At 40.0% G+C, this 14,130-nt stretch overlaps 1 protein-coding gene across 4 annotated transcripts in view; it reads left to right on the top strand.

The window, feature by feature from the left end:
• CSNK1D (casein kinase 1 delta) overlaps positions 1-14,130 on the top strand; it is a 39,110-nt gene that overhangs the window by 12,870 nt on the left and 12,110 nt on the right. For all 4 annotated transcript variants that reach the window (XM_073684172.1, XM_073684173.1, XM_073684170.1 and 1 more), the window contains exons 4-7: positions 591-819; positions 3,656-3,826; positions 4,662-4,810; positions 12,281-12,452. In XM_073684172.1, the coding sequence (XP_073540273.1) occupies positions 591-819; positions 3,656-3,826; positions 4,662-4,810; positions 12,281-12,452 (721 nt within the window). The remainder of the gene's footprint in view (positions 1-590; positions 820-3,655; positions 3,827-4,661; positions 4,811-12,280; positions 12,453-14,130) is intronic.

Raw genomic sequence — 14,130 nt, 5'->3', positions numbered from 1 at the left:
CATGTCTGACCGTACAGGGACATGGTCTGATCTCCTGGGCAGGGGAGGACGCAAAAGAAAGTATAGTCAGGACAGCATCTTTTTGTGAGGTAAAGCATTCCCCTGCCTGTTTTTTATACAATGTTTTACCTCACAGAATCATCTGCAATCCCATGCTGTCCTATCTGTATAGGCTCTTTTGCTCCCCCCCGCCCAGGAGCTGTGGTATGATCAGACCATGTCCCTGTACAGTCAGACACAGCCATTACACAGCACACAGAAGGGGCACATTTATAAGATTATCTCAGCACAGGAACATTTTATTTAAACACATCCAAATGTGGAAATTATTATTATTCAAAGATCTATTGAACAAAATGAACTTTGATCGTGGGAAAACCCCTTTAATCCCCTCCAGATCCATCTGTGTGGTACAGCCTGCTACAATCTCACTACTCACATGTCCAGGATTACTTACATGAAGCATTTTACTTTCAGTGTTAACTTCTATACAGACAAAGACTGTGTAGGAAGAAATTGTTGGCTTTCCTTTGCTTTCCATGGCACGAGGTTTGTTCTCACTTTCTCTTTTTTTTTTTTTTTTTAACCAGATTAGTCGCATTGAATACATCCATTCCAAAAACTTCATCCATCGTGATGTTAAGCCAGATAATTTCCTCATGGGCCTTGGTAAGAAAGGAAACCTGGTCTACATCATTGATTTTGGACTTGCAAAGAAGTATCGAGATGCCAGAACACACCAGCACATCCCCTACCGCGAAAACAAGAACCTGACCGGAACCGCACGCTATGCATCCATAAACACTCACCTGGGAATAGGTACGACGGTCTGTAAGCGTTTTTGTGATTTTGTTTTTGTCCCTGTTTTCCAGGAGCATTACTTGTTTATCTATCCATGGACGGCCATACAAGGCTTACTTTTTGTGGGATAAGGTGTTTTGAATTACATTTTTCATTTTACCATACATTGAGATGGCGGAAAAGTATTTTTTTTTACGGTAGTCATTGTGCGGTAATAATGATTCAAGAAAGACAGCTATATACATAGATATATCTTGTAGTGGTTTGAAAAAATTTGTAACTGCAGAGAACAAAATATTGGTTTGTCGCCATTTTTTGAGACACTTAAAGGGAATCTGTCAGCAGTTTTTTGCTATGTAATCTGAAGACAGGCTGCTGTAGGGGTTAAAGCACAGATTTCGGCGATTCTTCTCTTATCAAGCTGAGTGGTTTTATTTGCTTGCTATGATTGATTTAGCACCAGGAGCTTATCATTGCTGAGACACAGCAGTGCGTGCATGCTACAACCCCTGGCAAAAATTATGGAATCACCGGGCTCGGAGGATGTTCATTCAGTTGTTTAATGTTGAAAAAAAGCAGATCACAGACATGGCACAAAACTAAAGTAATTTCAAATGGCAACTTTAGGGCTTTAAGAAACACTAAAAGAAATCAAGATAAAAAATGTGGTACTCAGTAAGGGTAATTTTTTTTCAGACCAAGCATAGGGAAAAAATTATGGAATCACCCTGTAAATTTTCATTTCCAAAACTAACACCTGCATCAGATTAGATCTGCTAGTTAGTCTGCATCTAAAAAGGAGTGATCACACCTTGGAGAACTGTTGCACCAAGTGGACTGACATGAATCATGGCTCCAATACGAGAGATGTCAATTGAAACAAATGAGAGGATTATCAAACTCTTAAAAGAAGGTAAATCATCATGCAATGTTGCAAAAGATGTTGGTTGCTCACAGTCAGCTGTGTCTAAAATCTGGACCAAATACAAACAACATGGGAAGGTTGTTAAAGGCAAACATACTGGTAGACCAAGGAAGACATCAAAGCATCAAGACCGGAAACTTAAAGCAATATGTCTCCAAAACAGAAAATGCACAACAAAACAAATGAGGAGCGAATGGGAGAAAACTGGAGTCAATGTCTGTGACCGAACTGTAAGAAACCGCCTAAAGGAAATGGGATTTACATACAGAAAAGCTAAACATAAGCTATCATTAACACCTAAACAGAAAAAAGCAAGGTTACAATGGGCTAAGGAAAAGCAATCGTGGACTGTGGATGACTGGATGAAAGTCCTATTCAGTGATGAATCGCGAATCTGCATTGGGCAAGGTGATGATGCTGGAACTTTTGTTTAGTGCCGTTCCAATGAGATTTATAAAGATGACTGCATGAAGAGAATATGCAAATTTCCACAGTCATTGATGATATGGGGCTGCATGTCAGGAAAAGGCACTGGGGGGATGGCTGTCATTACATCTTCAATAAATGCCCAAGTTTACATTGATATTTTGGACAGTTTTCTTATCCCATCAATTGAAAGGATGCTTGTGGATGATATCATTTTTAAAGATGATAATGCATCCTGCCATAGAGCAAAAACTGTGAAAACATTCCTTTAAAGAAAACACATAAGGTCAATGTCATGGCCTGCAAATAGTCCGGATCTCAATCCATAATTTTTTCCTCAGAATTGAGCGATTCCATAATTTTTTTCACTCTGCTTGGTCTGTAAAAAATTACCCTTACTGAGTACCACATTTTTAATCTTGATTTCTTTTAGTGTTTCTTAACCCCTTCGCAACCCTGGGATTTTCCGTTTTTGCGTTTTCGTTTTTTGCTCCCCTTGTTCCCAGAGCCATAGCGTTTTAATTTTTGGTCAATATGGCCGTGTGAGGGCTTATTTTTTGCTGGACGCGTTGTACATTTCAACGCCATTACTAGTTTTACCATATCTGGTATGGGAAAACTGGAAAAAAAATTCCAAGTGCTGTGAAATTGCAAAAAAAGTGCAATACCACAGATGTGTGGTGTTTTTTTTTTTTTTTTTAACCACGTTCACTGAATGCTAAAACTGACCTGCCATTCTTATTCTACAGGTCATTACGAGTTCATAGACACCAAACATGTATAGGTTCTTTTTTATTTAAGTGGTGGAAAAAAATTCAAAAGTTTGGTTAAAAAAAATAGCGCCATTTTCTAAAACCTGTAGCGTCTCCATTTTTCGGGATCTGGGGCCGTTTGAGGGCTTATTTTTTGCACACCGAGCTGAAGTTTTTATTGATACCATTTTGGGGTAGATCCAATGCTTTGATCGCCCGTTATTGCATTTTATTGCAATGTTGCGGCGACCAAAAAACGTAATTCTGGCGTTTAGAATTTTTTTTCTCGTTACGCCGTTTACCGATCGGATTAATTCTTTTTTTATATTGATTGGGCGATTCTGACCGTGACGATACCAAATATGTGTATGTGGTTTTTTGTTTTTTTTTATTTTATTTTGAATGGGGCGAAAGGGGGGTGATTTAAACTTTTTATATTTTTTTTAATATTTTTAAAAACTTTTTTTTCACTTTTTGCTTGCTTCTATAGAGACTAGAAGCAGCACTTGTCTGATCTCCTCTGCTACATACAGATGATCACCAGATCACCTGTATGTAGCAGAAATGGTCCTGTGCTATGAGCGCCGACCACTAGGTGGAAATTGCAAGTCCCATGTAAAATTGAAAAAATAAAAAGCTTATACTTTCCTCCTGCGCTGGCACTCGCATGTCTTGCCAGTGCCAGGAGATCTGTATTTCGTACAATGCAATATTTTTTTTTAGTATTCTAAATCTTAATCTGTCATTACAGAGCAATCTCGCCGGGATGATCTGGAGTCATTGGGTTATGTACTGATGTATTTCAATCTGGGTTCACTGCCATGGCAAGGACTGAAAGCAGCCACCAAACGACAAAAATATGAGCGCATAAGTGAGAAGAAGATGTCTACACCCATAGAGCTCCTGTGTAAAAGCTATCCGTGTAAGTAACCAGGCTCCGTGCACTAGTCAAGGATCCATAATCAAAAACCTCAGGTCCAGCCAGTGACCTTTTAGGGTTGTGACATAACGAGACCATCATTTTAATAATACCACTTTAAAAGGGCATACAGTTAGGCCATGTTCACATGATGTGGATTTTCAATGAGGATTCCACACTGCAGTTTTACAATGTAATACAAGTAAATTAGGTTTTCAAAATCCCATTTACTCACCGGAAAAAATCTGCCCAAAAATGAAAGCGCGGTGCTGATTTCACATCTACAGCACGCTCATTCCTGTGCGAGTTTTCATTGTAGATTTCACCCTACTCAATGCTTTGTAACGGAGTACAATAAAATCCGCCGCTAAATTCTCAACCCATGCGGATTGTGTCTGCAGATTTATTACCAATTCCGCAGCGGAAATGTTCTGCAGCGTGTGAACGTGGCCTGAGTGTAACCTCATTTTAAGCTGACCATATGCTTATATATAACACGTGGCGGAGCTTATGGCACTAGAAAATCTGTCTCCAGAAAATGCCATTGTTCTGTGCAGTGTGACCTGCTTTGTGCCAGTGCTTTCCTTTATGGAATTCTGTGTTACCCATCATGGCTGCTCATAACCCTTTCTTAGGTATTCTTAAAAAGTGCCAAACTTCAGAATGTTAAAAGGATAATCCATTGACCCCTTATTTGCTGGCACCTTGAATTTTTAGCTAAATTATCAGCAATTATATGTACAGTAGACTGTAGAAAATGTCTCGATTCTCCTCTCGATGCTGTTCTCCTAGTTTCTAAAGATGGTAATTTCTAATTATTTTTTTTCCTCATTCTTAGCGGAGTTTGCCACCTACCTGAACTTCTGTCGGTCTCTGCGCTTTGATGATAAGCCGGACTACTCGTACTTGCGGCAGCTATTCAGGAATCTCTTCCACCGTCAAGGCTTCTCCTATGACTATGTGTTTGATTGGAACATGCTGAAGTTTGTGAGTAAAGCTCTATAAGACACATTCTGCTTCTCTTCTCTCCTTTTTACTCATCAATGGAAGCGGCCAACCTTCTCTGTTTGTTCAGTTTCTTGTATATTTTCTTTCTTGATCATATCTTAAGGAGCGCACTGCTGCCGACTTCCTGCTTTGCTGAGAGCGGTGCACTCTTAAAGATTGACAGTTCAGACCAGCAGCATGGTCGCACCTCTGACCGAACTGCTCTCTCTCCCAGTTTACTAGCAGAGGCTGCTTTGCCTCTACAGCAAGGTAGAAGTGGCTGGATCCAGACCAAGCTGGGAATCAAGGGTGGCCAGTCACATAGGCAAGTTGTAAGCTATAAAACTAAAAATCCCTCCTTTTGCGTGCAAAGTTACTTGTTTTTACAAGCACCTTGCAATTTTACCCATTTACCAACTTGAGACCACCACTTTAAGGATGCAGCCAATTTTAAGTTCTACTCTCCCTTTTTTTCCCCTCCACTTTTTTTAAATAGACATAACATTTTTATTTTACTGTCGGCACAGAAATATGAGGGATTGTTATTTGTGGGATGTCGGTGAAATGGGGAATAAAAAAAAAACCATACAATCCTACCATTGTTCAGAAATCTCCATGTCAGTACAATTACGACGATACTAAACTGGTATATTTTTTTTACTATTTTAATAGCCTTAAAAAAAATCTGAAGTTTTAAAAAATATAAGAAAAAAACATTGCTTGTGTCGCCCATGTACCTTTTTTTTTTCTCTTTACAATGGATCTGCGTGAGACTTCATACTTTTACATGCCGAGCTGTAGTTTTTAACTGTTTCATCTTGGAGTACATGCTGCATTTTCACAGATGTTTTATGGCATTTTTCATTCTAGATGTAATGATAAAATAAAAAAAGCTGTTCCTTTTTTTTTTTTTTATTTAATTTATTATTTAACATTATGATTATAGTTATATGGATGAAGCAATACCAAATAAATAGTCTTTGTTTTTTATTGTTTTTATGTTTCAAAGTGAGTTGATTTGAGGGTTTTATGTTTTGTTTTTTTCACATCTTGTTCATTCAATCCCATTAAGGAAACTAAACCCGTGACTGTGATCGTTTGATCACTTGTCCAATATAGTGCAATACCTTTGTAGTCCAGTATATAGTAAAAACCAAGATGATTGTGTTGCGAGGGGAACTATAAGCATCAAGAACAGATTCCCCAGTGGGATCACTGAGCTTAACCTTTTCATGAACACCAATATGTCTTTTACTGACATGAGATGAAAAAGAATAACATCCCCCGATGGGTGAAAATGCAGTAGCTGTCAGCTGTACACTATAGCGGACTCCCTGCTACATCAGTCACAATCAGCTATCACCGACTATGGCTTTTTAACTTTTAGATCCTGCTGTCAATAGTGAAAACGGCATCTAGATGGTTAGCAAAGCATGGCGGTGTCTTCCTATTTACCCCCCAATGAGTCACTTAGATCGGGATTGTGTGGTCTTGATGTTTGCCATGACAATCCAAGGCTAAGTAATGGCCTTAGAGTCTGCCGGCTATAGTGGCCTGTTCTGATGTTAGCAACATTTAGGTGGTAAAAATTGCATTAATTCCTGAAAAGCACCTGAAGGGTTAGTAAATAACCTGACAGCAGTTGTGAATTTGTTGAGGGGTGCTGTTTTTTAAAATGCTATCAGTGTTGGGTGATTTCCAATATGCAAGTCCCCAAAAGTCACTTTAAAACTGAATAGGTCCTAAAAAAAAAACAGATTTGTAAATTTCTTTAAAAAAAAGAAAAGATATGAATGCTGCTAAATTTATAGCAAAATATCCTAACCAAATAAAAGTACATTTTACAAATGGTGCTGATGTAAAGGTTGTGTGGTCTGACTATCTGGTTTAAAGGTGTACACATTCAAAGTTTGAGAATTGCTAATTTTTTCAAAATTTTTGTCAAGTATCTGATATTTATATGAACCTAAAATTACAACCTACATAGAGTACAATGCGTCACAAAAAAAACAATATCACAATCCGTGGGATACGTTGAAACATTCCAGAGTTGTTTTCGGACACGTGCCACAATTAAATTTTTTTGGCCTGGTCGCTGTCAGTGTTTGACAGCAGCAATTACGGGGTTAATAGCCACTGTCAGAGCCAGGTGCTGGCTGTATAATGCAGCCGTCTTATCGATTTTAGAAAACTCCAGTCCTAGGTGTAGTTTGCTTATTTTAGATAAAAAAAATAGTTCTTGAATCGCTCTCCCTGGGTCCAGCGCTATGTTGTCTGCAGAGCTAACACTGGGAGCAGAGACTCGCCGCTGTACCTGGGGAAGGTAAGTAAAGCACAGGTTTTTTGTGTTGTTGTTTTTTTTTTAAATACCTCTGCCTGGGGACATGGGTTTTATGAAATCAGAAAACACCTTTTTAAAGCGAACCTGGCACCAGAATTTTGCCAAGTAAACTACAGGCATTGTCAGGGTGGCGCTGTTACACTGATTAATATGATACCTGAGGTGAAGAAATCCGTCTTGTGGTCCTTGTGTAATCAGTGTTTGCAGTTTTGAGTTAATGAGATGCCCGTGCTCCGAGGAGGGACTGTAGGCAGGGTCTTATCCTGGTGCTCTAGGCCAGATCAGCAAAAAAAGACCTAAGAGTTACCTCAGTCACAATGAGCTCCCTGATGGATTCTTCATTAACCACTTCGCACCAGAGCCTGTTTTTGCCTTCGTGACCGGGCCAATTTTTACAATTCTGACCACTGTCACTTTATGAGGTAATTACTCTGGAACGCTTCAACGGATCCCCCTGATTCTGAGACTGTTTTTTCGTGACATATTGTACTTCATGATAGTGGTAAAATTTCTTCGATATAACTTGTGTTTATTTGTGAAAAAATCGGAAATTTGGCGAAAATTTTGCAAATTTCAAACTTTGAATTTTCATGCCCTTAAATCAGAGCGATATGTCACACAAAAGAGTTAATAAATAACATTTCCCACATGTCTACTTTACATCAGCACAATTTTGGAACCAAAATTTTTTTTTGTTAGGGAGCTATAAGGGTTAAAAGTTGACCAGCGATTTCTCATTTTTCCAACAAAATTTACAAAAACATTTTTTTAGGGACCACATCACATTTGAAGTCACTTTGAGGGGTCTTTATGACAGAAAATGCCCAAAAGTGACACCATTCTAAAAACTGCACCCCTCAAGGTTCTCAAAACCACATTCAAGAACTTTATTAACCCTTCAGGTGCTTCACAGGAATTTTTGGAATGTGGAAGAAAAAAATGAACATTTAACTTTTTTCACAAAAATGTTACTTTAGACCCAATTTTTTTTATTTTCACAGGGGTAACATGAAAAAATGGACCCCAAATTTTTTTGCGCAATTTCTCTTGAGCGTGCTGATACCCCATATGTGAGGGAAAACCACTGTTTGGGCGCACGGCAGGGTTCGGAAGGGAAGGAGCGCCTTTAGACTTTTTGAATGTAAAATTTGTTTGAATAATTAGCAGACGCCATGTTGCGTTTGGAGAGCTCCTGATGTGCCTAAACAGTGGAAACCCCCCACAAGTGACACCATTTTGGAAACTAGACCCCTTAGGGAACTTATCTAGATGTGTGGTGAGCACCTTGCACCCCCAGCTGCTTCACAGAAGTTTATAATATTGAGCCGTAAAAATAAAATATTCACATTTTTCCCATAAAAAATGTTTTTCATTCCCTAATTTTGCATTATCATAAGGGTAACAGGATAAATTGCACCATGAAATTTGTTGTGCAATTTCTCCTGAGTACGCCGATACCCCATATGTGGGGGAAAACCACTGCTTTGGTGTACGGCAGGGTTCGGAAGAGAAAGGAGCGCTATGTTGGCTGGGATAGGTGGCAGACACCATGTCACATTTGAAGAGTCGCTGACATGCCAAAACAGCAGAAACCCCCACAAGTGACCCCATTTTGTAAACTACACCTCTCAAGGAATTCATCTAGGGAAGTAGTGAGTATTTTTTAATTTTTAAATTTATACCATTGGGCAGTGAAAAAAGCATAATTATATTTTTACCACAAAAAAATGTTTTACCCTCAGATTTTACATTTTCACACAGGGCAATGGGTAAAAATGGTGCCGAAATGTGTCACACAATTTCTTCTAAAAGTGGCAATACCCCATATGTGGCTGTATCGTACCGCTCAGCCATACGGCGAGATCTGGGGGGGACGGAGCGCTATTTGACAATTGGAGAACAAATTATTGTAGAATAGGCATTTGGATTTGGGAGCACAAAATTTTCTGAATTTCTTTTGGGGGGCAAGGACCATTTTGCTTTTCCAGAGCCTTTCTGCTACCAGTAACTTGGAAGTCCCTTATATTTTTAACAGATGATGGACCGGAGTGGGGACTAGCTTTTTTTGAGGACTGAGTTGAAGCTTTTATTGGGAACATTTTACGTAACATTTATCCGGCGCTCTAGGCTGAGCACTTACATCACAGTTTCCATCTAAATTTCCAAGTGATGTAATTCAGATGAAACCCCTGCGGGATCCATTCACTGTAATGAGGCAGCAGAGTTACTCTGGACTCCGTCTGGCCTCTGTTTAGTGGTGTCCTTTTTTTCAGAAGTGCACAAAACTGTGGCCAACCGCACTTTTATGCACGCCTAAAACAAATGACACCGTGGGATCCCAGGCTAGACGGCGTCCACAGTGGCCTATATCTGCCTCATTACAGGGAATCTTCCATCATGGGTTCTGGCTGAATCACGTATTTCAGAGATTTACACGGAAACTCTGGTGTAAGTGCTCAGCGCAGAGCACAGGATAAATGTGAGCAGAGCCTTACTGGGATCTTTGGGAGACATAATAAACAAATCAGTAGCAGGTGAATAATATTTGTTTTATTTATTTTTTATGCCGTTCCTAGTGTGATATAACTGATTAGATTACTTTATTCTTCGGGTCGGTGCGATTACAGAGATACCAGATTTCGATCGGGTTTTTATGACTGACAGCTGTCACACACTAAAATCCGTTTTTTTGCAAAATCTAGTTTTTGCATCACCATATTTTGAGAGCTATAATTTTTCCATATTTCGGCCGATAGTCATGTGACGGCTTGTTTTTTGCGGGACGAGTTGACATTTTTATTGGAACCATTTTTGGGTACGTGACATTTTTTGATCGCTTTCTATTCCGTTTTTTGGGAGGTAAAGTTAACAAAAACAAACACTTCAGGAATTGTTTTTTGAGGGTTTTTTTATGCCGTTCTGCGTGTGGTAAAAGTGATCAGGCAGCGTTATTCTTCGGGTCAGTACGTTTACAGCGATACTACACTTACTGTATTTTTTTTATGTTTTGGCGCTTTTACACAATAAAACAATTTTATAGAAAAAAAAATATTTTTTTTGCATTGCTTTATTCTGAGCGCTATAACTTTTTTATTTTTCGGCTGATGGAGCTGTATGGCGGCTTTTTTTTGCGGAACAAGATGAAGTTTTCAGTGGTACCATTTTTGTTTCTATTCTGCTTTTTGATCGCATTTTTTTCCACTTTTTGTTTGGCGATATGATGAAAAAGCATATTTTTTTGCTCCGTTTTTTATTTATTTTTATTACAGTGTGCACAGAAGGAGTTAATTAGTGTGACAGTTTTATAGCTCGGGTTGTTTCGGACGCGGCGATACCAAATATGTGTACTTTTTTTGGTTTTGTAATATACGGATTTATTGGTTTAATATTTTATTTATTTATTTTGTGATTTTTTTTTTTTTTAATAGTTTAAAAACTTTTTTTTTACTTTTTTTTACATTTTTACTTAGTCCATGTATGGGACATTAATTTTTATTTTTCTGATCACTGATCTCATGTAATGTAATAGACATATATTACATTACATGAGATCTTCACTGACTGTTTCAGTCAGTTTCCTGTCTGGCATCAGCTACATACAGGCTGAAGCCAGACAGGAAGGACACCATATATGGCAGAGCTGGAGGCGGTCATGTGACTTCCAGCTGCCATAGCAACCCCAGGTCCTCAAACGAAACTGAGGTCTTCGGAGGTAAGTAAGATGACCCCCTCTCTTCCTGCTGTCTCCTATATGCCGCGATCACTATAGATCACAGCATATAGAAGACAGCAAAGGGTTAACATCACTGGGACCTGATCTAATCAGGTCCCGATGATGTACCCTGTCAGAGCTAACGCTCTGCACCGGAATCGCAGTGCTTGCAGGACCCTGGGGGTCCTGAGCGCTGCGAGACCACCCACCGTTTTTAAACGTCGGCGCTGCACAGAGCCCAGGCAGCGCGGACGTTTATCTACAGTGGGCGGTCGGGAACCGGTTAAAGAGGTTGTCCACTACTTTTTAATTGATGAGCTATCTTTAGAATAGGTCATCAATATCTGATCGGCTTGGGTCTGACACCCGGCGCCCCCACCGATCAGTTTTTATTGCTGTCTGTAGTGGCCACCGGCCGGAAGTACTCCCTTATGGAGTTGGGCATATTCTGGTAGTGGCTGCTGCAGGGTACTATCCATCTGCCCCTTATTGATTTGAATAGGAGACTGATGTGTAGTACTAAGACTCGGCCACTACCAAAAGACAGAACAGCTCTGCAAGGGAGTACGTCTGATTGGTGGCCGCTTCTACACCAATAAAAGCTGATCGGCGGGGGTGCCGGGAGTCGGACCCCGGCCGATCAGACATTGATGACGTATCCTAAGGATAGGTCATCAATTAAAAAGTAGTGGACAACCTCTTTAACTCAATTTTCAGCCATCAATTACCAGTTCAACATAAAAGCTATAGAAAGCAAACAGTGCAAAATATACAGTGGAGTCTTCTACTCAAATGGTTTCTAGCACCAATATGTGCATTTAAGTAAAAAAAAAAGTGTACATCTATAAATAGGAAAACTAAAGAAATGAGCCGGACTATAAGCTGGTATATGTGCAAAGTGTAAGAGCACGTTCACACTGGCCATTTCACAGACAAAGCCCAAGAAAAACAAAATGAGCAAATTCTTTACATCAAGTCAATAGTAATAGTACCCCATGTTATTTACATGTACTGTACTTGGTTAACGCTCTTTTGATCAGAAAGCAATCGCACCTCGACCAGGTGTACCGATTGTGGAACGATCCTAACATGTCGCGGTAGGATGGCTTTTATGCTTCAGAATATCGTTATTTAAGCACCCTATGTTATTTCCAAGTACTATTACTATTGATTTGCTGTAGGGTTTATGCTGATTTTGTTTTATTTTTCTTGGGTTTTGTCTCTTTGAATAGTAATATTACTCCTGTTATTCTAAACTTTGAGCAGCGTAATATAATGTCAGATGCAGTGTGGTGCTAAGTGGAATAGTCAAGGTGCATGTGACCGAATACTCTGCAGATCGTTTTTTCTTTGCACCAGTCTTGGCGTGGCTTATAATGCTGCTGACGTGATTGCGGCTATTTTATATCACCACTAGGGTGCAAGTCGTGCTGCCGAGGATGCAGAGCGCGAGAGAAGAGAACGAGAAGAGCGCCTCAGACATACCAGGAATCCCGCAGCCCGTGGCTTGCCCTCTACTGCCTCCGGAAGACTAAGGGGGACTCAGGAAGTAACGCCACCCACTCCACTCACGCCGACCTCCCACACAGGTACGACTAGGCATATGTGGGTGGGAAGATTCAGGTTTATACGTTTTTAGTGATTGGAAGAATTCTTCTTTTACAAAGATTGTCTGCTGTGAATTTCTAGCTTGATCTCCTTTCCAAATTTGGATCAGTGAAGACTGATTTTCCTACTGACTTTCTCGGTGGCCATATTGGTTTTGGGACTGGCCTGTTCCTCCCAGTGAATGGAAAGTGCATGAAGATCTAAAGACCTTTCTTCCCATAGACGTACAATTGTGGTTCAGTATGGTTGTCATGGGCCAGTCTTATATAAGCATGAAATGGCCATATTTAGAGGCTGCAATAGCCCCTTGTAGAGGTCTAACTGCCCACGAGCAGCTAATATTCGGGGGACAGAATAAAGAGGGCTGACATGTCTGCTGAAGCGACAAGGCACTGGGAGGACATGATCTGTATCCACCCAGCAAGCCTCTGTGTGCCGATCACGCTAGTATCGATCTAATAGCCAGCCGGCACTAGATCACTATTACCTCTGATCTGCCCACAGTGGATTGCTGGGAGTGCACAATTGTGTTATTTCAGCTTCCTCCACACTCAGGACAAAAAAATGGAAAAAACGTAAAAACCTTAATAAAAATGTTAAGATCCGGCCAAAATTACCAGACATGATGTGTAGTAAATTTCCAGAATCACACTAGCCACGTTACAGTCAATGAAGTCCATCGGCACCGCTGCGGTGTATCATGAAATGGATCTTGTACTACTCTAATTTTCGGAAAGCAATAATGAGGATTGCAGATGGGAATAAGTCTTCTTCAGTATTCACCCTAGTGTTTCACTTGATTATGTCACTATTCTTATGAGCCGGAGGGCTGCAAGTTTTCACTGCATTCACTGTAATTATTGGGGGATTCAAAGGTCTGTCACTTTTAAGATTGGTGGTTGAGAGGGTCCGAGCACGGAGAACAGACGTAAGAAAGCATCTATATGTGTGATGAATGTATTAGTGCGGCTCTACATGTGGGAAGTGTATGGAAGAGCATCCACTTGTGTGATAAGAATAATGTGTGTGTCCCTTTTATTTAGTGGGTACTCTCTGTATAGGGCATCTGTGGCTGGCACTATGAAAGGGACATTGAGGCTAAAATATTGGAGGGTCTATGTCTAATTCTAGGGGTTGGGGGATTCTGCGGCCAGCCCCCACTAATCAGAGCCTGTTGGTATAGCCTACTGAGCTGTCACTGCATTTTGTATTTGGAAGGTCCTCATGTAATAACATGGAGCCGCAACAGACTGGTGTTTTATGAGGATTTGTCCATAGTATTAGCTCATATACAGCGCTGGAGGGGACGGAGATCACCATGAATATAGGCGCACACTGGAGTCCATTCTAACCTTTCTAATAATTTATCTAATATGATGAATTATCCCTTTTTTAGAATGACCTTTATTCTCTACACATCATAGTTCTAAGATCCAGTTATGTGTTCATGCATAAATGATGAGTTGTTACGATTACATATCCTTTAGTATTACAAATTTAAGCAATTGCAAATGTATGTTCTTCTCCTTGGCTAAAATCCTCCTGGGACATGGTAAGAGTAGTGCGTTACCCTGCTGTGAAATATGTGCTGCGACATCGGCCACATTGTAGTCTCCATATTGCTGTTGCACCAGTCAGACCTATGGTTTTACCGACCAA

Source organism: Phyllobates terribilis, unplaced genomic scaffold (assembly GCF_046119375.1).
Source record: "Phyllobates terribilis strain yellow unplaced genomic scaffold, ASM4611937v1 Scaffold_5__5_contigs__length_657084704, whole genome shotgun sequence".
NCBI lineage: Eukaryota > Metazoa > Chordata > Amphibia > Anura > Dendrobatidae > Phyllobates > Phyllobates terribilis.
Note: the sequence above shows the minus strand (reverse complement) of the source record. Positions and strands in the feature narration are given on the sequence as shown.